We start from the raw sequence: 20588 nt of genomic DNA, 5'->3' as shown, positions 1-20588 counted from the left end.
TTTTACTATTTTTTGGTAGTGAAACTCATATTCCACTGACTCATTCATACTCACATTTTATTATAAAACTAATATATAAAAGTATGACTCACATTCCATTAATTTTTTCAACTCACTTTTCATTACATTTATTAAAACTTGTGCCAGGTCAAAGTGGACAATATTTGAAGGACGGAGAGAGTATTTAATATGCAAGGAAATCTTATAACCTTCAATCGTGTGTTGAACAAATTTTATTTTTATTAATTATAATATAATTAATACGTCAATTAATTAATTAAACTGAACCACTCAATATATAAGTTTAGAATTGTAACATTTTTTACATTTAAATACACATACAAGATTAGTAATCTATCAAAAAATATATTTCTAGAATGACAAACAACATTACATTGATGTCGGCCTATATAGTAAAATATTATTTAATCATATAGAATACGAGTAATTTGACATTTTTAGTGGTCAAGTCCAATATGTATTCACCTAAAAAATAAATTTGAATTTCGAAACATAAGAAAGTAACTAAATTATGGGCGATGAATAGGATGACAGTATCCACCCGAGTGTATTATAAATATTTTCCAACAAAATATTTTCCTTTTGCATATGGGCTGGGTCAAATTGTCCATGTTTCTTACTAGTGAAGGATAATGTGCTGTATATGATCAATACTAAAGAGATTAGTATTTAAACAGATAATCTGAAAAAATGGATATTGGATGGTAATACTTCTTATGTGGATCTGTATTGGTCCGAAAAGAGCATTCCACAGACATGGGTGCTATCTTAAATATATACTAGAAGAAAAGTGACTTTTTTGCAAACATTTCTTGTGACTTAATCTTATCTCTTATGCTTTTCCTCCAAGTTGGGTTGATGATGCATTTGCATCCACCATTATCCTATTAAATAAAAGCATTCGAGTGTTAAAAAAGTAGTACTAATAAATTAATCAGAACGTGTGATTCATGCGCTTGACCCAGAAGTGATGGTTTTTATGTTTAGTATTTAAGGTTTAGGCATTGCAACAACTTAATTGGCTTTGACTATTCCAATGAAAATCACGAAATCTAATCTTATAATTATACTTAAACTAGCCATGATATTAGAGATGTTGTCATTCCATGAGCAATTACTTGTCCGATGCTTTTATTTCTGCTCAAAGAGTGACATTCAATCAATTTTTAATGACTTCCAAAGAGGCAAAGACGACTTCATTACATATGAAACAATTGGCTAGAAAATAAAATATTGAGCATTAGGTATGATATTGACGTCCATCTATTTAACAACAATTATAAGATTAGACCCATCCGGTGGGAAAGGAAGTTGATCGATTTGTTTTCTTGTTTATCATTAATATGTGTATTTGCACAAATAAAATAGACTACGGTAAGAGACATTCGTGGCTGTAATCACGTTATTGATGATCTTCAAAATGGAAATAAAAAACAAAATCAAATTAGTTACTAGGAGTATATAATTGGCAACCAAAGAGTTATGGTGAAAATAATAAAAACGACAAAATACAAATCTTTGGCAATAAGAGTTATAATTACCAACCATAATACAATGGTATTGGATGCAAAACTAAATAAGAGCAATAAATACACACACGAAGAAGAAAAAGAGATCCCACATTTAGTACATCAAGAAAGAGAAGTTCATAAAAATAAAAGTGGCAACAAATGCTTATTAGAATCCTTGTCCAAATCATGCAATGAATCCTCAAAGGAGGGTTGTCTCAGCAATCATAGAGGTGACAACATAGGGATCCATATTGGACGCCGGCCTTCGATCCTCGAAATAGCCCTTGCCCGCCTTCTCCGTATCCCGGCCCACCCTAATCGAGGCCCCCCGGTTTGCCACGCCCTTCATCAACAATACAATACGAACAAGTTTAAGATGGGTAAATAGAAGTCTTGTGTAAGAGTAGTAGTTAAAATGAAGATTATTACCCATAAGAAAGTGTTGATGTCGGCGGTCTCGTGCCTCCCGGTGAGACGACGCTCATTACCCTCACCGTAGGCAGCGATATGTTCCTTATGCTTCAGTCCCAGCTTCTCGATCGCCTTCTTTATCACTTCGTATCCGCCCTCTTCTCTCATCGATTTTGTGCTGATTTCACATCTCAACCATTAATTCATTTGTCATAAAAAAATAATTAAAATACACTCTCCATATGTACCTGTAATTTGTATGAGCACCTGCACCATTCCAATCCCCCTAACCCAAAGAAACAAAACACTCAAAATAAGTTGAAAGAAACGTAGCTTAGGTTGGTATTGAAATGAGCAATAGGTTACCGGAATAGGCTTAGGATCGAAGGAAAGAACAACCCCGGCCGTCTCTGTAATCCTCTGTCACCAACCAATGAAGCTTTTAAAAAAAGAACATATATGTAAATTGACTGATAAATGATACCTCAAGGATGTAACGAGCCATCCAAAGTTGATCAGCTGCAGAGATGCCGACAGAAGGTCCAACTTGAAATTCCCACTAAGGAAAGGAAAGGAAGTTGATGAAAACAAGATTGATTGATGAAAAGAAAAACATAGTACTAACCTGGCCAGGCATGACTTCGGCATTAATGCCGCTGATGTTGATTCCGGCGTACAGACATGCTTTGTAGTGAGAATCTACAATGTCGCGTCCGAAAGCCTTATCGGCACCAATCCCGCAGTAGTATGGCCCCTGAGGCCCCGGGAAGCCGCCAACCGGCCACCCCTCCGGCCACTTCACCTCCTTCTGCAGTAAAGTGTATTCTTGCTCTATGCCATACCAGGGCACCTCACCAGCAACCTGAGGCTGGCTAAATATTTTAGCAGCATTATGCCTGTTGTTGGTTGGAATAGGCTCCCCTGCTGGTGTGTATGCATCACACATCACCTACAAATATCATACTTATTATCAATTTACATACATACATACATACATACATACTGCTATCTATATGTACAATACAATACAAGGAAGAAAATGTCTTACCAGAATGTGGTTTCCTCTCCTGAAAGGATCACGGAAAATTGCCTGAGGACTAAACAAATACTCCATTTATTGCATTCATATAACTAACATAAATAACTAGAATGAAACAGAGATTTAGAGGAAAATTAGTACTAGATGATGACTTCAGAGTCTTCACCGGGCGCTTGGCCGGTGCTGGAGCCGTCATAATTCCATTTTGGCAGCTCCGATGGATCACTAACAGGGCCGGCGAGCGTCTGGATTCATTCAAACATATTTATGCTTATTATCAAAACCAAACATCCAACGTACATACATATATATAGTATGTTTCAATAGAATTATATATTACCCTGGCCTTGCTTCGGAGATCTAGACCACTTCCTCCAATCCTGATCAATCATCAAAACACATACCATAACATATATGTATGAAACAAACATGAAGGATTTAATAAAAACATCACCGAATTAATAACTAACCATATATACTCCGCTATGATTTTCTCGGTAACGTTGGAGAGATCCAAGTTGATGAGATCGTTGAGCAGAGCCATTTTTTGCACTAGATCAATTAAAATGACAACTTGCTTTGTTTGCTAATTATCACTCTTCTGCCTTCTATTTATTGACAGCGTCAACAGACATCACAATTTTTAAACAGCGTTGGAATTTACAAATTGCACACTTTGTTTTTCGGAAATAGAACAAAAAATAATCTAAAATATGGATAAGAATATTCATCTGTTTAGAGTGGCCAACTTGAGCCAGCTCTTACAAGGAGTGACATGAATCAAATTTTAAGTAGTACTATATTTTTCTTCCAAACTAAACTTGATTTTCTTCCCATAAAAAAATAAAGAAATAATTTGATTGCAGGCAGCCTAGGCTCTTTGATGGAAATTATTATTATTATTATTATTATTATTATTATTATTATTATTATTATTATTATTATTATTATTATTATTATTATTATTATTATTACTCGGTGGAGTATTATTTTCCTCACAAGAGTAGTTGGCGAACAAGTGGTGAGGTTCAACCAACCATACTAATGAATTGGAGATGCTTTACTGATAACTATATGTCTTCTCTACTAATCAATTATATGGGTCGACTATTCAGTTTTTGATAATTAAAGTTAGTACTGTGGTATTTATTTTCGTTTCAAATGAACAATTTTCGGCTCATATATAGTATTTTTATATAGAAATCTCAAATCCTTTTTTGCACTCGTTCCATGCTTCTTGCTTTTTCTTTTTCAAATATACAAGACTATTTCAACTTATATTAATTACATACTCTATTTTTTAAATTAGATATTCCGTATTGAGGGCTTGTTGATGAGTGACTTGACGATGCAATCCTCTTTATGTTTTGTATATGAAGCTAGTTTAGTTTCGAAAATGACAAAACTTGTAGTTGGGAGAAAATTTTCATGCAGAGAATCAATTAATATTCCGAAATTCGCAATAATCCGAAGATTCCTTAAAATCATACTATCAAGGAATAAATTCTGTTATTCAAAATGGTAAAGTAGGTATGCAACGAATGGAAATTAATTTCAGTTTTTCTCTTTTTAATAATGTCAAATGGAGAAGAATAAGAACAAGATTCCAAATTCTAGAGAGAGAATCTTCAGAATCTTGGGTTTATGGAAACTTGACTCACTCCATGGAATCCGATTAGGATTCGTGATGGAAAATAGAGATACTCCAAAATCCCTAAAATTTGGTAAGCAATCTTTATCTTCATTGCATGTGAATTTACTGTTAATGAGATTTTTGAACTTTCATTATAGTTAATATACTATATTTCATCTGAGTTGGTGATGTACTAGTTTATATCACACCAATATAATTTTGGAGGAAAATTATTTTTCATTACACAAGTATTTTTAAAGCCTTGATATGAATTTTCAAAAATATCAAGTAGAACTGCTTGTGGAAGTCCATTTTCCACGTCATCACAAATATATTTTACATCTATGTATTTGTTCAGTGTTCTTTGAACCGATATACATTTGGATGGAAATTAATGTTAGATTCCAACAAATGTGTGTAGGATCACTAAGAGTGGGGCTAGGAAACTGAATTTATGACACATGAGTCCAATTTCTATGAAACCACAACTTTATCACACTTTAAAGCCAACTCATGCCGGACCCAAAATGCAAAGTCTTGGGGTGGGGGGTGTTAGTTAGAACAATGCATAAACTTAGGGGGTTTTCGGTTGGCAAGATTAAATCTCATAATTAAATATATATCATGTTTGGTTCATAAGATTGAACACTTCAACTTAATCCTAGATGGATAGTCTCATGATAATTAGTCATAGCCTCCCCCTCCAACTAAAATAATCCCACAACTTAATTCTAGATGGATAGTCTCATGATAGTAGTCATGGCAATCGAACGTCACCTTAATGTATTAGGATATGATTATGAAACACAAGAATATATGAATAAAGGAATAAGTGTAATGCAATATAGTTATTCTATATAGGTGGCCTTGTTGTTGATAGATGTATCCTATTTGCTAGCTACTTAGGCCACCAAAGCATAAAACAATGGAATTTTGTCACAAACTATATATCTCTCCCTTGTTGTTGTGTTCTTGAAGCCGGCAAAACTATGTTGGACCACTTATCCCTCCATCAACCAATCTTTGTTGGATTAATCGACTCGATAGATATTAATTGTCATTTATCTTTTATACTAGTAATAAAATATTAATGCATAACAAATAAGTGATGTTATGCTAAATATGTTATATGAGCAACATTTTTACTTAATTTACTTTTAGTACTACTATTTATTTTGCTTTATACCTTCGATTCAAATAACCTGAATTGTTATTGACGTTAGTTATTTTAGAAATTATTTAGAGAAAATGAAGTTTAAACGTTAGAACAACTCATATTTTAGTTTCTTCTCTCCTCCTCTATATAGATTTTCAAAGATAAAAAATTTACATTCTAGACAAAGTGATCAAAATGTAATAATTTTGGTACGAAAAAATTGCTCCACCGATTTTGTTTTTGTTTTCTACTAGTATAATTTTGCGATGAAATGTTTTGAAAGAGATAATCTTGACTGCCCCACAAGTATCAGTACAAACGAGAGTATTTCTTTTTTTGTCACAGTAATTTTGGAATATTGGTGACGCACATATTCTGACGTACATGCTTGCGTGATTGAATGACTTTTAAACAAAACTAGACAAATGCAATAATACAAAAATATCAAGAAATAATTGATATATAATAGTATCGTATAAGAAGTAGTATTATGGAGTACGTATTTAGATATTCGAACTTATTCTTTGGAGAGGTTGATATTGCTTTTCTAGTTGATTGGGTCCATTCTCAAAGTAATTTTAAATGTCATAGCAACTTAAAGATATTCCGAAACAGGATATTATGATCGTCACTTTCTTTTAATCAATGTTTATTTAATACACTACATTACATGGCTATTTTAAACCCAATTTGCATAACTAATAGTAGTAACCATCAAATGCGCGAACGGAAAGCTTTTAAATTGATATTTTTTGGTATGTAGAAAAATATTGAATTTTTGTATGGCATGTGTTTTGTAATGTATTAGTACTACGATTACTACTGTAATTCTTATTTGGTTGATGCTCGCAATCTTATAATTAGAGGCAATTTAAAAACGAATTGTGCTAGTACTGGTTTTTTGAGGTATATGCATGCTAGTTAATACTCCTACAATATGTACATTTTTTTATATTTTTTCATTTTAATAGGTTTTCGTGTCACAAAAATATTTTGCGGTAACATTTAAAAATAGGATCAATGTTTAACTAGCTTACGAATATTTATTATTTACCCATTATCACTACTAACTTTGAATTCTCTACGCACTCTATTTTCCTACCCGCCGCCATGCGATCTGCGGCGGAGAAGCTCCGCTTCTTCCACCGAAGCTCATCCCTCAATCTCTCTCCATACTCTTCATCCAGACAATTGAAGACGTCTACAATAACGACCAACGCCCTAACCGAGGAAGAAGTTAACCAAATCAACGCCGTAATCCGCCGCCTATGCGACTCAAACCACCTCAAAGAAGCTACCGATCTCATCTCCGCGGCCCTCTCCACCGCCAGACCTCCTCTCGCTTCACTCCCTGTCTCCTCTCTCATCAGCCGCCTCGCTTCCCAACCCGATCTCACCTACCCAATGCACCTGCTCAACTTATTAGAGTAGGTGCAAGTGCAGCAAGTGTGCAACAGGAAGCAACAGCTCGAAGATGACAGATCGAAGTATGACGTGGACTAGCCGTTATGAATTAGTTAGGAAGGCGGTTAGTCGGTTAGTTGATTAGCTATATATAGGCCTTCCATGGTTCATTGTAAACACAACTTGACAAAATGTAGTCCATAGTGAAATTTCGGTTCTCTCCATCTCTGTAAATGTTCTCCATCAATGGCAGCAACATCTTCTTTTCCCCTCTTGTTCTTCATGTTTCATCTCTGATTTTCACCGTGATCAAAATTTGACATGGTATCAGAGCAAAATCTTCAGCATATCACTCTGATTCTCGATCTATACCTCTTTTTTTTCTTTTTTTAATCGGTTCGATTCTCCGCCGCATCGACGGAGTTCTTCAGTTTTTTTTTTTTTTGGTTTCTCTGATTTCACCGATAGATTTCGGTTTCTCTAATTTCATCGATAGTTTTCGGTTTTCTCTATTCTCAAGGATTGAAATAGGATTCTATGAATCCGAAATATCAATCTCAATATCTGTTCTCTCTCAACTCGGATGATTCTCTGTTTTTTTTCATTTTTTTTTCAATTCTCACCGATGAAATCGTCGGATGAATCCTCTGTTTCTATTTCTAAGATTGTCTTCTCCATCTCTATTTCGATTTTCTTTTCTAATCAAGTCTGTTCTCCTCTTTTTCATTTTTTTTATCTGTTGGTGTTGTGAAATATTGTCATGATTCTCTCTATCTGTTTCAAACTTTTGATGAAATGTCTGTCTGCATCACTTGCGTGATTAGTTGGATGCTCAAGATGGAGTTGTCACTTGCTTGATCAGTTGGATGCTCAAGATGGAGCTGTTACTCGCTTGATCTAAATCAATGCTTGATAAAGGACGCTTCTGCTCGATTGATCACATACAAGCTGCTACTTGCTTGATCAATTGCTGGACCACCTTGCTCAACCATGCGTGGAATTTGAGTGAATTAGTTTTGTAGTTTGATGCATATTTTTTTTTTATGTTTCTCATGTAGTTTGATGTTTGTTGTCAAGATGGTAGCAATTGTTGCTTCCATCTTGAGGGGGCTATTAGAGTAGGTGCAAGTGCAGCAAGTGTGCAACAGGAAGCAACAGCTCGAAGATGACAGCTCGAAGTATGACGTGGACTAGCAGTTATGAATTAGTTAGGAAGGCGGTTAGTCGGTTAGTTGATTAGCTATATATAGGCCTTCCATGGTTCATTGTAAACACAACTTGATAAAATGTAGTCCATAGTGAAATTTCGGTTCTCTCCATCTCTGTAAATGTTCTCCATCAATGGCAGCAACATCTTCTTTTCCCCTCTTGTTCTTCATGTTTCATCTCTGATTTTCACCGTAATCAAAATTTGACACAACTCCCTCAAATTCAACCCTAACGCATCGGATCCCTCAGTTCTAATCCCCGTCGTGAAAATGATCCTCGCCTCACTCTTCGAGAACGGTCGGCCGAAGATGGCCGTTAAGATTTTCCAGTGGGTGGCGCGGCCCGATTTTCCCGGAGGTGTGGCGGCGGACCTGGAACTCTACGCTGGTTTGGTTAATGGATTTTGCAGGAATGGGATGATGTTGGACAGTCTCCGTGTTTTAAGAGTCGTGATGGCATGTGAAAAATTGGTAATTGGGGATGAAATTAGGGTTTGTGTTTACAGGGGTTTGTTGAGGGAGGCGAGGGTTAGGGAAGCTTTGGAGCTCAATGCTGCATTGGGGAGTTGTACTTCAGGGAGTGATGGGGATACTTGTGTTTCAGAGAAGGTTGTGCATTTACTGGAGCGGATTATTTCAAATTGGCTGGACTAGAATTTGTGAGTTGTTTATCTTTATCTCTTAATTTCTTGCTTCTGTTACTCATTTTCTCAAGTTTCGTTTTAGCTCGTTGAAATTCAAAATTATGTAAATTATGCGGTGTATTTAGACTTGGAACAACAGTTATATTGGAGGTTTCATTTCAAGATGAAGTCTTTAAAGCTTGAACCATTGCCGTTTGTATATTTAGGCGCAAAATAAAAAAAATAAAAAATAAAAAACACGAAACGTTCATGTCGATTATATACTCAAAACTGTTCTAGAGCTAAAGAATAATAGTGTGCTACAAAATTCAAATTGGGCATTGATTAAGTAGCGCATCTAATCTTTGAAATTGGGCAATACAGTAGTATTCATTTATCCATCTTTCTGAGTCGCACCATCGTTTAACAAATCCAACCTTTTGAGTTTGACCGACTAATGCATCCGATTTTGTGAAAAGCAAACAAAATTGTTGGATAGTTTGCCAACTAGTCAGAAAAAAGGGCCCTACTAATCCAAAGGTGATTGCAGAAAACAACAAATTAGAGGATATATATGCAGTTGATAAGACTGAATATTCACCACTCTTTTTTCACACCTCGATTAATTACCAAATTTGAGTTTCCACTTTCTGCTTTGCTTGCTTCATCGTCTCTACTCAACTATGCCTTCTGTTTCTACCAATTTTCTTTGTGCAGTTCGACTGCCCAACCAGGTCAAAAAGTTTCTATATTCTTGTTAGTACGATTTTAGCTTTTATAATAGCATTTCCATGTTCAATTTTGGAAAACTTCCAGTAGCTAGAGTCTGTTTTTGCATTCTTTCTTTTATGAATCCATTATTTCACACGCTGGATCAAGACTAAGATAATAATTACGAAGCAGATCTGGAATGTATGTTTAATTATGTATAGAATGTGATGTAATAACATAATGGCAGATGATGCCGTGCAAGAGTTTAAGATTGGCGACAGTTGGTTGGAGGAGTACATCTCGTCTAACTACTTCCCGCTTCCAAATTACTTGTGCTGTAAGAACCCATACATCCTTACATCTCCCCATCTCGCCTCCCCCCTCTCTCATGCTGAGATATGTTTATGGTGCAGGCAAAGAAAGAAACAGTGGACAAAGTGTGTGAAATAGTGAGGAAGCAGCTTGCACTGCCTGCTGACAAGGAAATCACCCCTCAGACTACTTTTACAGATCTTGGAGCTGACTCCCTTGACACTGTAACCAACCCTCACCATTCTCTTTCACTTACTTCTGCTCCCTTTTTTAATAAATGTCTCATGCTTTCGATAATGATCATTAGTACAGAACAGTGTAACTTCGATTTCAAAATGTAGAACTGACCAAAAAATATGCTCTTCCTAGATTTGGAAAATAAGATGAATTTACTGAGTAGATTTGAAAAAAACGAGCTTACATTTCACATAGTCTCTCATACTTCTGACAATAACAAATGGATTTGCCTTCCAAGTTCCAGATATAGGACATACCCACTTTTTCATGTACTTTGAGATCATGTTGGAAACAGACCGTGTGAATGAATAAAGTCATTCGCCTATTTCTAGATTTCTGATTGCCTACAAATCCGAAAAAGCTGGCTTGCCGCCTTGTCGTGGATTTGGAAACAGAATGGAATATTGAGTAGTATCTGATTTTGAATGTGTGATTATGATGTGCAGGTGGAAATAGTAATGGGGCTGGAAGAAGAGTTTGACATTACAGTCCAAGAGGATAACCAAGACAACATATCATGCATCCAGGAAGCTGCTGATCTCATTGAACAGCTTGTTGCCAACAAATCTTGATACCTTCATTTTGTGGGATTTTTTTTCTTTTGAGATACAATCTTTGAGATTGGGATTTGGCGAGGGAGGGGGAGAAAAATAATTCTAGTTTGAATTTTGGTATATTCTATGTTGTAGTAGTCCAGATCCATGAGGACATGAAAGCTCCATTCGAATTTCTAATATATCTACTAATTTTGTGAAATGGGTGAAATCGGGATTCAAAGGTTACATGAGTTTGGGCTTTGGATTATTCCAATTCCAACACTGTCTAATTGTAGTCTTTGCACTGAATTTATTTGATTCAAGTTGCATCTTCTATGATGTTTTGATTTGATTAAATTATTCAAATTCAATTGCTTTCGGTAAAGTTCCAATTACTATGTAGGGTCCTACTGGCGCTAATTGATTTAAAATCAATCAAAAATTTAAAATAAAAAATAAAAAAAATACGCCGTTGCCGGGGATCGAACCCGGGTCACCCGCGTGACAGGCGGGAATACTTACCACTATACTACAACGACTTAGTTGTTTTGTAGTAAGCAGGATACATAATTATTAGGTTAAAATCAAGTACTAGGTGTTTCATTTTGGTTGGTGTTCCCATATAAGTAGTAACTCAAAAATGACTTTCAATGACAATGACATACTACAAAAAACAAAATTGTTATTACATCTTGACTCTGCAAAATGCTGATGAATAAGTTTTATGCTACTACCGATCAACAGTTTAATACAGACAGCAAGAAACAAACAGAGAGAAGCAATGTCTCAAGCGAATCACCATTCCGAAACAACATATACTCTGCAACAGTCACAACTCATCCCTACTAAAAGGCTACAATTCTCATGCAGTTCATCAGAGAAGTTGATATAATAATCTAAAGAGCTGCTGGTGCTGGCCGCTGTTCACGGACGATGACCACTGCATCGCCGGATGACCATTCGCGGACAAATTCAAACGCAATACAGACAACACCACCACAGTCGATAACTCAAAGGCCAAGTCTAAACTACCATGGGCTCAGGCGCTGCCGGTTCGGGAGGGGTACCACTGCTCCCATTGAGAACGATCACGTTCCCATCTGAATCCACATCCACAATAACGGAATCGCCTTCCTTTATCTCACGTGCGAGCATCTTCTCAGCCATGCTATCCTCCAAGAGTCTCATGATGGCTCTTCGGAGGGGCCTAGCTCCGTAGCTCGGATTGTATCCTTCGTCCACCACCCTATCTCTGAATCTCTCTGTCACCTGAAGCTCTATTTCCTTGGTTTTGAGCCTCTCGAAGACCTCCTTCAGCATTATATCCGCAATCTCCTTCACCTCAAGCTTGGTGAGCTGCCGGAATACAATCATCTCGTCCAACCTGTTCAAGAACTCTGGCCGGAAGTATTGTTTCAGCTCTTCCGTCACCAAACTCTTGATCCGGTTGTAACTGCTATCCTTCTCGTCGTAGTCCAGATCAAAACCTATACGACGGCCTCCCTTCTCAATTACACTGCTTCCAACATTTGAAGTCATTATGAGCAGCGTGTTTTTGAAGTCCACGGTTCTACCTTTGCTGTCGGTCAACCTTCCATCTTCAAGAATTTGAAGCATCATGTTGAAGACATCAGGATGAGCCTTCTCAATTTCATCAAAGAGCACAACGGTATACGGGCGGCGCCGGACGGCCTCTGTTAGCTGTCCACCTTCAGTGTAGCCAACATAACCAGGAGGCGAACCGATAAGCTTTGATACAGTGTGTCGCTCCATGAACTCACTCATATCGAGCCGGATCATGGCCTCTTCAGATCCAAAGTAGTAGGCAGCGAGTGCTTTAGCCAGTTCTGATTTACCCACACCAGTTGGACCGGAGAAGATGAAGCTAGCAATAGGGCGGTTTGGATTCTTGAGACCAACACGGGCCCGGCGAATAGCACGACTAATGGCTTTGACGGCTTCGTCTTGCCCGATGACCCTCGTGTGAAGGGTCTCCTCCATCTTGAGGAGTCGGTCGGATTCGTCAGTGGACACCTTCTCTACAGGGATGCCGGTCCAAGAAGAAACAATGTGTTGAATGTCAACCTCTGTGACTACTGGACCTCCATCCCCAGCCTCACTCTCTGCCTTCGACATCTCCTTGTTTTTGTCTACGAGAGCCGATATCTGAGCCTTTAGATCCATTTCTCTATCACGCAGCTCCCCAGCCTAACAATTTGCTTGACGTTATTTAGTTTGGTAACCAGGCACAAATAGAACATACACCATAAATCATAAATCTAAATTTACCTTCTCAAAGTCTTGACCTCGGACAGCCTCGTTCTTCTCCTTAGTGATCTGCCTGAGTTCTCTCTCGAGCTCTCTAGCTTCTTCAGGTAGCTGCAGAGGATAAAATGATAAATCACCACCATATATTACCACCAAAACATATAACACCAAGAAAAAGCAAGTAAACCTCTAAGAACGGGCCTACCTGTGCATGACGAAGTCGGACTCGGGAACCAGCTTCATCAACCAAGTCAATTGCCTTATCAGGCAAAAATCGATCACTGGAACAGGCAAAGTGATTGTAAGTACAGAGTGTTCATATAACCAACTATACCAAAATTGAAAAGAGCTACTGATAAAAAGATTTTAAAAGGGAAAAAAAACAAAAAAGAAAGAGAGAAACGTTAACAAATAATGAGACTGAAACCTCCATACCTGATATACTGATAGGACAATTGTGCTGCAGCAACTAAAGATTCATCAGTGTAACGAAGCTTGTGGTGGATCTCGTAGCGCTCTCGAAGCCCTTTAAGAATCTGAATGGTTTCATCTACCGTTGGTTCAGGGACCTTGACAGGTTGAAACCTCCTTTCGAGCGCAGGATCCTTCTCAATGTGTTTCCGGTACTCATCAAGTGTAGTGGCACCTATACACTGCAAGTAGATCATAGTTGGCATTAGTAAGTAAATACATCTCGAAAAAAACCCCCACAGTGAAGTACATCTTAGAAACATGAACACAATTTTGTTGATGACATTTCATCACATTAATAAGCACTGGATTATTCGATCTCAACACTGCATGTTACAGAAACTTTCATAGTGACTTATGCAAAAAGTAGCTAGCAAATACAACAATCTATATCCCAGCTTACCTGTAATTCACCACGAGCCAAAGCAGGCTTCAATATGTTTGCAGCATCGATTGCTCCTTCTGCAGCTCCTGCTCCAATCAATGTGTGCACCTCATCAATGAAGAGAATGATTTCATCACTTTGCTTAATTTCCTCCATCAGCTTCTTCAATCTTTCTTCAAATTCACCACGATACTTAGTCCCAGCAACAAGAAGACCCATATCTAGAGTAATAACCTGATATAAACCAAATAAAAACCTCAAAATTATAAACCTCAAAATTGCAGTTCCAGTAATAGTAGCACCAATATTCAGAAAAAAAAGGAGAGAGAAAATTCGTGTATCAGCACATAAACTAAATTTTCCCTCCAATTATTTTCATGTTCCATCATTATTCATTATCAAATGCACCATTTAATATATTCAAAATTTGAGTATCTGCATCTTTTTGTACTTTGTCCCTCCAAGATTAACTATTAGCAACCTGCATATACATTTTAAGTACTACTCTTATCGTAACAGTGTCCACTAGCTAACCTTCTTCCCCTCAATTGTCTCTGGAACATCCCCAGTGGCAATTCTCTGAGCAAGACCCTCAGCAATTGCTGTTTTTCCAACTCCTGGTTCTCCGATGAGACAGGGGTTATTTTTAGTGCGACGTCCCAGAATTTGAGTCACACGCTCAATTTGATCCTGCCTTCCGACAACTGGATCTAGCTTACCCTAAAATAATCATGAGGATTAGATATAGAAGTTCATTAATAAAAATTTTTAATATGATATAGAACTTAAGAAAAATATTACCTCCTCTGCTAGCTTGGTCAAATTAGTACCGTACTCCTCTAGTGTGGGCATCTTGTTGCCCGAGCTCCCACCCCCAACACCAGCTCCAACAGCCTCAGCACTTTCACCCACCATTCTGATAACCTAATCACCATAATAATTTACTTAGTTTCTAAATTACAAAAAAAATGTGAATTGTGAAGTAAACAAAAAAAATGAAGAAATACTTACCTGAGTTCTAATGTTGCTAGGGTCAGCACCTAAATTCTCAAGGACACGAGCTGCCACACCTTCACCCTCACGCAGCAATCCCAACAACAAGTGCTCCGATCCAATGTAATTGTGACCTGAATTAACAGGGAGCACCAACGTGAAAACATAGATGACCCACAGTGAACAGGTCCAATACATGTACTGCATCATTTCGATAATCAAAGGGCTAAATCTTAAAAACAAAAGAACATAGTCAATGTTGCAGGAATAGTTGTATCCATTAGGTGAGGAACACAAAATGCAAGAAGAAAAACACAATCGTGCAAAACAAACTTACCAAGCTGACGGGCTTCCTCCAAAGAGAGTTCTAAGACACGCTTTGCACGAGGCGTGAAAGGGATCTCCACTGCCACAAATCCACTACCTCGTCCAATTATTTTCTCAACCTCCACACGTGCATCCTTGAGATTGATACCCATGGACTTGAGCACCTTTGCAGCAATACCAGTGCCCTCACCAATAAGCCCCAGCAAAATCTGTTCTGTTCCAACAAAGTTATGGCCAAGCCGTCTTGCCTCCTCCTGTGCAAGCATAATGACTTTAATTGCTTTTTCTGTGAAGCGCTCAAACATTGCCCGTGGCACCATTCGCTGTTTCTTCCCTCGCTTGCCAAAGGTGGCTGAGGCAACCTTTGATTGGAGTGTCTGACCACGTTTTCTCACCAACATGTCCAAGGCATTAACTCCTCGAAGTCCTGAGTAACTCCTCACTCTCACAGGGGCCGACTTTGTACAGCAGAGCATTGTGGATGCCTTTCTGTTTTTGCTTGATCCCTCAAACTGCCCATTATTTACCAAACCAACTGAAGATGGAAACCTGGTTGATTGAACTAAAACGTGCGCCATGTATACCTCCAAAGGACTGGGTATAAATCAACAAAAGCAGTTAGACAGGTCTCTCAAGCAGAGTATTGCTAGAAAAGTCACTGTACCAACACTCGATTGATCATTATGCAATAAACATACAAGAAACATGTATCCCTACAATCAACAAATTCCACAGTTCATATCCCAGAGACAATAATTAACATGAAATCAACTTTCTCTACAAACAAAAAATATACTTGAAGTCTGCCACCAGCTGAAATGAGATCAAGATACCGTCCGAATTTTAATAAGAGTGGAAAGCTCAAATCTTAGCAACCAGCAGTAATTTGCATAATTTAATTACAGATACATGCTAATAGTAAGCAATACTACCAAAATCCCAAAAATCAATTCTGATTTGTATACAATAAATTGACCAAAGCAACACTGAATTTCAATTACAAGCTTTCACCGCTCGCAAGCAACAGAGAGAAAGACCAGGTTTTTTTCAACGAGACCTCGAATTAATCGAAGACCACAACAACTCATAAAATTAAACCGGAACCCACATCGGTAAATCAGGTGAAGAAGAAGAATAACTCACTGGAATGAAGGAAAAAAGCAATCGCAGATACACTAATCCAACAATTAAAGAGGATGAGATTGATGAAAAAAAAAGGTAGGAAAAGGGTCCGTTCCGTTTTCAAGAGAGAAAAAGAAGAACCACCCTAAATTTAGTCGGCCGGATTTCCACGAGCTCAAATGCCGATATGCAAGAGATATATAGATAAATGTGGATGATAAATCGATAATTGCCTCTCTCTCTCCCCTCTTTGATTTTATTTTCTTATTTACGGAATTTACGTTACCGTTTTCTTCTACGCTACTACCATTAGCTTATAGTACTATTTCCACAAGCACACTCCAAATTCTTGGTATAGCCGTTTGATTCGAAAGCAATACGATCTGACGGCCTCAGTTCATTTATCATGTATATGGATAACATGTATACTACTAGAGGCAGTGGGTACGATAGTAAACTATGTACAATCCTTTAAAGCGTGTACTCAGCTACTTCAGCTATGGCAGGACGAGATTATTTGGTAGGTTGGATTTTCTTGATTTACCTATTCTGCCCCTATTTTCCAATACTTCATTCTTTTGGTCATGTACAATCCCTTAAAAAAGTGATGTTTTATGTATTAACTAGAGAAGTCAATCCCTCTAAATTTTTTCACACTTTGACCGGGCACGGGTTTGGGTTGAAAAAGCTGATAAAATGTGAGTCCTACTTTAAAGTATTAGTTTTATACTCCCTTCGTTCCTTGTTAATAGAGGCATTTTTTTTCGGCACGGAGTTTAAGAATAGTGTGTTAAATGGATGGTAAAAAAATAAGAGAGATGAAAAGAGAATAAAGTAAAATGGAGAATTACTTTTTGCCAAAAATAAAAATGACTCAATTAATTTGGAACTTCCAAAAATAGAAAAATGACTCTATTAACATGGAACGGAGGGAATAATCAAATATGAGTGAGAATAAGTTAGTGAAATGTGGAGTCTATTACCAAAAATGGTAAAAAAAAGTGAAATGTGATAAATTTTGTGGGACGGACGAAAATGAAAAAATGTGACAAAATTTCAGGGACGGAAGGAGTAGATGATATAATATTTAATGTTTTGGATTTTGTGATTAAAGCATTAATTAATGTTATCGTGTTCAACATATATAAATGAGCGTTTATTGATAGTGTGTAAGGGTTTTATTAGTATATCTTGAATCTACGTAGTTTTCCGCTAGCTAAACAAGAGTCTCGCTTAATTGTCATATTGGGCTTAGCCCGTTCGTGTGTGTATATATAGATATATGACACCAAACTCTGTAATCTGAAACCGTTATAATATCTGTGCTCATTTTCTGCATGTGGACGTAGGTGAACCACGTAAATTTGTGTCTATTTACGTTTCTGTTTGTCTCGATTACACAATCAATCTATTATGTCATAACAAACTGGTATCTAGAGCGTGGGCTTTCGACTAAGCTTTTGAATTCCGAACTATTAGGGTTTCTGAGTTAAATCGATCAAAGATGTATGCTTTGAAAGTGAAGGTTGACAATAAAATAAGATTGTATGTGCCTATACGATCATGCTTATAGTTATAAATATTGTTTGAATGAATTGTTGATACAATAGAGAATATTATTGTGCACCCGTAGATTATCCTCCTCATATAGATAACAGAAAATAGTACCGTGTGATTTTTACTCTGAATTGAAGAAGGAGCTATTAAGAAGTAAAAAAAAATAATCTTATTCATATCATTGTGTGAGTATAATATTTCTAAATATTATCTCGGCAGATTCATTTTATTAGAATCCTTTATTTACGGAGATGATTACTCTCTAAAATTAGGACTGCTTAACCGGTTCTTTGGTTCTCAAGTACTCGGAATCGGAATCGGAATCAGAATCGGAATCGGAACCGACCAGGTAATTGAGGAGCCGGGAACCAGAGAGCCGGTTCCGGTACCGGTTCTAATGTTTTTAAAAATTCCGGTTCCGATTCTTACCTGGAACCAAATAATATATCAATTTTAGATTTTCAATTTTATAAAACTGAAATTTTTTCCTAAAATTTAAGTATAGTAATTAATTGTAAATTATTTAATAATATTTGTCAAGGTTGGTTTTAATTCTTTAGTTTTACTGGATGTATTCTTTTGCTACTTGGATATTGCTTAACATAAATGCTAGCTTGGGTTGACCGCAGCTCGTGAGCTAATGGGAGGATCAAATTTCTTCATACTACTATTACTTAGTGGAGATGGTGTGATTTTTGTTGAATCTAAGCTAATTCTGGTGGTGTTAGATTAAAATTATGGCAAATAATAAATAACTTACCGTTACTTATTATATATAAATTAAAATTAACATTACAAATCAGTTCCGGTTCCGAACCGGAACCGTCCGATTTCGGGTCCAAGATTCATGAAAATTAGCAACCGGGTAGAACCAGAACCGGCCGAATAAGCAGGCCTATCTAAAATACTAAACTTTATATGATAGCTTTGGCAATTTTATGATAGCCCAAACATAGATATACACCATAGTTCCACTTTCTATTTCATAACCATTTACACTACACTTATTAGTAGTCTCTCTTGGCACTGAAAGTGGAGCTGGTGGATACAATCTCAAAGCCTCTTTTATAACTGTCCTCAAATATGGAAGTTCCTCTATGACTTGTTTATCTATCATATCTTTCTTTCCGGCAAACCGCCTTATCTCCTCTTGCAACTTCTTCATCACCAAAGGCTTCTTCATCAACGCCGTCGACGTCATTGTCCACACTATATAGCACTTGTTTATCTATCATATCTTTCTTTCCGGCCAACCGCCTTATCTCCTCTTGCAACTTCTTCATCACCAAAGGCTTCTTCATCAACGCCGTCGACGTCATTGTCCACACTATATAGCACTTGCTACGGTGTCGCTGCTTCCGGTTATCATATCCTGCAAACAAACTCGTAATTAATCACCTAAGCAATTGTTACTCAAATTATTGTATCTAGAATTAATCTCAATATAAAATTCATTACCAATAGTACGTACAACTTTGATGTGGTTTAAAGTAGGAGGAAAGGAAGAGGGTCCATTTTCTTTAATCCCTAACAAACTATGGATGAAGTCACCTTCCATAGATTTAGGCCTATTCCGATTCATATGCTCTTCAATCAATTCTTGACAAAAAGAATTCATGTGATGAAAATTCTTATCAAGCTTTGCAGCCATTCCAGAGAGGCTGAGTAATCCTCCATAAAAAACCCTCCAATTACAAGCAGAGTTTTGGAAAGAAGATCCGTGAAAGGATCCGTTCCATATCCTGGATCACCTCTATAACTCTTCCCAAACACAAGTCTAAAGAAGATATTAACTGTAAGTCATTTCCCTTTTAGCAAAAAAATCATCTCGTACTTATTCTCTACATACTTTATTCTCTCTTTACTTCTCTATTTTTCTCTCTCTCATAATTTCATCTCTCTATTTTAACTATTTAAATATCAATTTATTAAATCTCATGCCCAAAAGAAATGTTTCATTTTTCTTGTGACGGGGGACTAGAAACAAGGAATTTTGGGAATTTTATTTTTGGGAGTTCGTATTATTATATTAAGATTATAAAAATAATAGAAGGTGTGAAATTTATGACATGTATTTTTTACTAAGTTATAATCGAAAAGATTATAATGAAAAAGATCAAGGAAGTGGTATTTCGGGCCACAATTATTTAAAAGCTCTATGCTATAATTGTCATGATCATTGATTATATAAAATTGTGCAAATTTGGAAATTCTAATTGCATTTAATGTGATCGAAACATACATGTTGACCAAGATTATTTTCAAGATAATTTTGTGAGAATAAGTTTCTATTGTAAACCATAATGGCCTAACAAGTTGGTTTTGGAGCCGTAATTATTTAAAAGTTCTATGGTAAATGTCATTATCATTAATTATACAGAGGCATGAAAATTGTGTAATCTATTTCCTTTTTTTTTCTCTTAGCTATGGTCGTCAACTTGTGTTTGATATGTTCGTAACAAGTTTAAGTTCAAAGATCTATATACACGAGTAAGCTAAGAAAAATGGTAACAAATTATATAAAATGAATCTATATCGGACTGAATTAACAAATTTGCACCTACTCATAATTGTCGCAAACTCGCAATTAACAACTTTGCATCTATTCAGAGCATTTACAATAGGACAGTGACTTCTCCAGCTGAATTGATAACAGGAGGCCC

At 36.7% G+C, this 20588-nt stretch overlaps 4 protein-coding genes and 1 non-coding gene across 7 annotated transcripts; 2 read left to right on the top strand and 3 right to left on the bottom strand.

Annotated features, from left to right (window-relative positions):
* Nucleotides 1-1538: 1538 nt before the first annotated feature.
* Nucleotides 1539-3624, bottom strand: LOC121809870 (glutamine synthetase-like). Its single transcript, XM_042210701.1, has 10 exons — nucleotides 3453-3624; nucleotides 3323-3362; nucleotides 3124-3227; nucleotides 2992-3040; nucleotides 2569-2892; nucleotides 2428-2502; nucleotides 2310-2363; nucleotides 2192-2229; nucleotides 1962-2121; nucleotides 1539-1875 (listed from the first exon to the last, which is right to left on the bottom strand). Exons 1-10 carry the CDS (start codon nucleotides 3524-3526, stop codon nucleotides 1732-1734), a joined length of 1062 nt encoding a protein of 353 aa, XP_042066635.1. The 5' UTR covers nucleotides 3527-3624; the 3' UTR covers nucleotides 1539-1731.
* A 2831-nt stretch (nucleotides 3625-6455) lies between these two features.
* Nucleotides 6456-9037, top strand: LOC121806864. 2 transcript variants are annotated; one of them, XM_042207029.1, is made up of 3 exons: nucleotides 6456-6525; nucleotides 6879-7189; nucleotides 8596-9037. In XM_042207029.1, the coding sequence occupies exons 1-3, from the start codon at nucleotides 6490-6492 to the stop codon at nucleotides 9035-9037; spliced, it is 789 nt and encodes a 262-aa protein (XP_042062963.1). In that variant the 5' UTR covers nucleotides 6456-6489. The 2 variants fall into 2 exon arrangements, with proteins under 2 accessions (XP_042062963.1, XP_042062964.1); XM_042207030.1 differs by lacking the exon at nucleotides 6456-6525 and having other exon boundaries at nucleotides 6532-7189.
* Nucleotides 7185-11022, top strand: LOC121806865 (acyl carrier protein 1, chloroplastic-like). Of its 2 annotated transcripts, none has more exons than XM_042207032.1 (4): nucleotides 7185-9042; nucleotides 9965-10054; nucleotides 10131-10253; nucleotides 10713-11022. In XM_042207032.1, the coding sequence occupies exons 2-4, from the start codon at nucleotides 9965-9967 to the stop codon at nucleotides 10836-10838; spliced, it is 339 nt and encodes a 112-aa protein (XP_042062966.1). In that variant the 5' UTR covers nucleotides 7185-9042; the 3' UTR covers nucleotides 10839-11022. The 2 variants fall into 2 exon arrangements, with proteins under 2 accessions (XP_042062966.1, XP_042062965.1); XM_042207031.1 differs by lacking the exon at nucleotides 7185-9042 and adding an exon at nucleotides 9519-9740.
* A 247-nt stretch (nucleotides 11023-11269) lies between these two features.
* TRNAD-GUC lies at nucleotides 11270-11341 on the bottom strand. The gene has a single exon. It is a non-coding gene; the product is annotated as a tRNA-Asp (tRNA).
* Nucleotides 11342-11464: 123 nt separating this feature from the next.
* On the bottom strand, nucleotides 11465-16635 carry LOC121807958 (ATP-dependent Clp protease ATP-binding subunit ClpA homolog CD4B, chloroplastic-like). Its single transcript, XM_042208294.1, has 10 exons — nucleotides 16390-16635; nucleotides 15257-15840; nucleotides 14938-15053; nucleotides 14728-14850; nucleotides 14461-14646; nucleotides 13945-14160; nucleotides 13506-13723; nucleotides 13276-13351; nucleotides 13092-13181; nucleotides 11465-13010 (listed from the first exon to the last, which is right to left on the bottom strand). Exons 2-10 carry the CDS (start codon nucleotides 15822-15824, stop codon nucleotides 11826-11828), a joined length of 2778 nt encoding a protein of 925 aa, XP_042064228.1. The 5' UTR covers nucleotides 15825-15840; nucleotides 16390-16635; the 3' UTR covers nucleotides 11465-11825.
* Between the last annotated feature and the right edge of the window lie 3953 nt (nucleotides 16636-20588).

This window comes from Salvia splendens, chromosome 6, assembly GCF_004379255.2.
Source record: "Salvia splendens isolate huo1 chromosome 6, SspV2, whole genome shotgun sequence".
NCBI classification, from domain to species: Eukaryota; Viridiplantae; Streptophyta; class Magnoliopsida; order Lamiales; family Lamiaceae; genus Salvia; species Salvia splendens.
The sequence above is the reverse complement of the archived record's forward strand: the minus strand, read 5'-3'. Positions and strand labels throughout refer to the sequence as shown.

What these genes read in the sequence shown, in the direction of transcription:
- LOC121806864 (XM_042207029.1), top strand. Translation starts at nt 6,490, where the DNA reads ATGCGCGAACGGAAAGCTTTTAAATTGATATTTTTT. An exon ending in CTTTTAAATTGATATTTTTT is followed by an intron (nt 6,526 to 6,878) that starts GGTATGTAGAAA and finishes TTCCTACCCGCC; the next exon opens with GCCATGCGATCTGCGGCGGA. An exon ending in TACCCAATGCACCTGCTCAA is followed by an intron (nt 7,190 to 8,595) that starts CTTATTAGAGTA and finishes AATTTGACACAA; the next exon opens with CTCCCTCAAATTCAACCCTA.
- LOC121806865 (XM_042207031.1), top strand. Translation starts at nt 9,690, where the DNA reads ATGCCTTCTGTTTCTACCAATTTTCTTTGTGCAGTTCGACTGCCCAAC. An exon ending in CAGTTCGACTGCCCAACCAG is followed by an intron (nt 9,741 to 9,964) that starts GTCAAAAAGTTT and finishes ACATAATGGCAG; the next exon opens with ATGATGCCGTGCAAGAGTTT. An exon ending in GCTTCCAAATTACTTGTGCT is followed by an intron (nt 10,055 to 10,130) that starts GTAAGAACCCAT and finishes TTTATGGTGCAG; the next exon opens with GCAAAGAAAGAAACAGTGGA.
- LOC121807958 (XM_042208294.1), bottom strand. Translation starts at nt 15,824, where the DNA reads ATGGCGCACGTTTTAGTTCAATCAACCAGGTTTCCATCTTCAGTTGGT. An exon ending in CTAGCAACATTAGAACTCAG is followed by an intron (nt 14,851 to 14,937) that starts GTAAGTATTTCT and finishes TATGGTGATTAG; the next exon opens with GTTATCAGAATGGTGGGTGA. An exon ending in AGACAATTGAGGGGAAGAAG is followed by an intron (nt 14,161 to 14,460) that starts GTTAGCTAGTGG and finishes GGTTTATATCAG; the next exon opens with GTTATTACTCTAGATATGGG.
- LOC121809870 (XM_042210701.1), bottom strand. Translation starts at nt 3,526, where the DNA reads ATGGCTCTGCTCAACGATCTCATCAACTTGGATCTCTCCAACGTTACC. An exon ending in TCGATCCTAAGCCTATTCCG is followed by an intron (nt 2,230 to 2,309) that starts GTAACCTATTGC and finishes TCTTTGGGTTAG; the next exon opens with GGGGATTGGAATGGTGCAGG. An exon ending in GGTGCTCATACAAATTACAG is followed by an intron (nt 2,122 to 2,191) that starts GTACATATGGAG and finishes ATGTGAAATCAG; the next exon opens with CACAAAATCGATGAGAGAAG.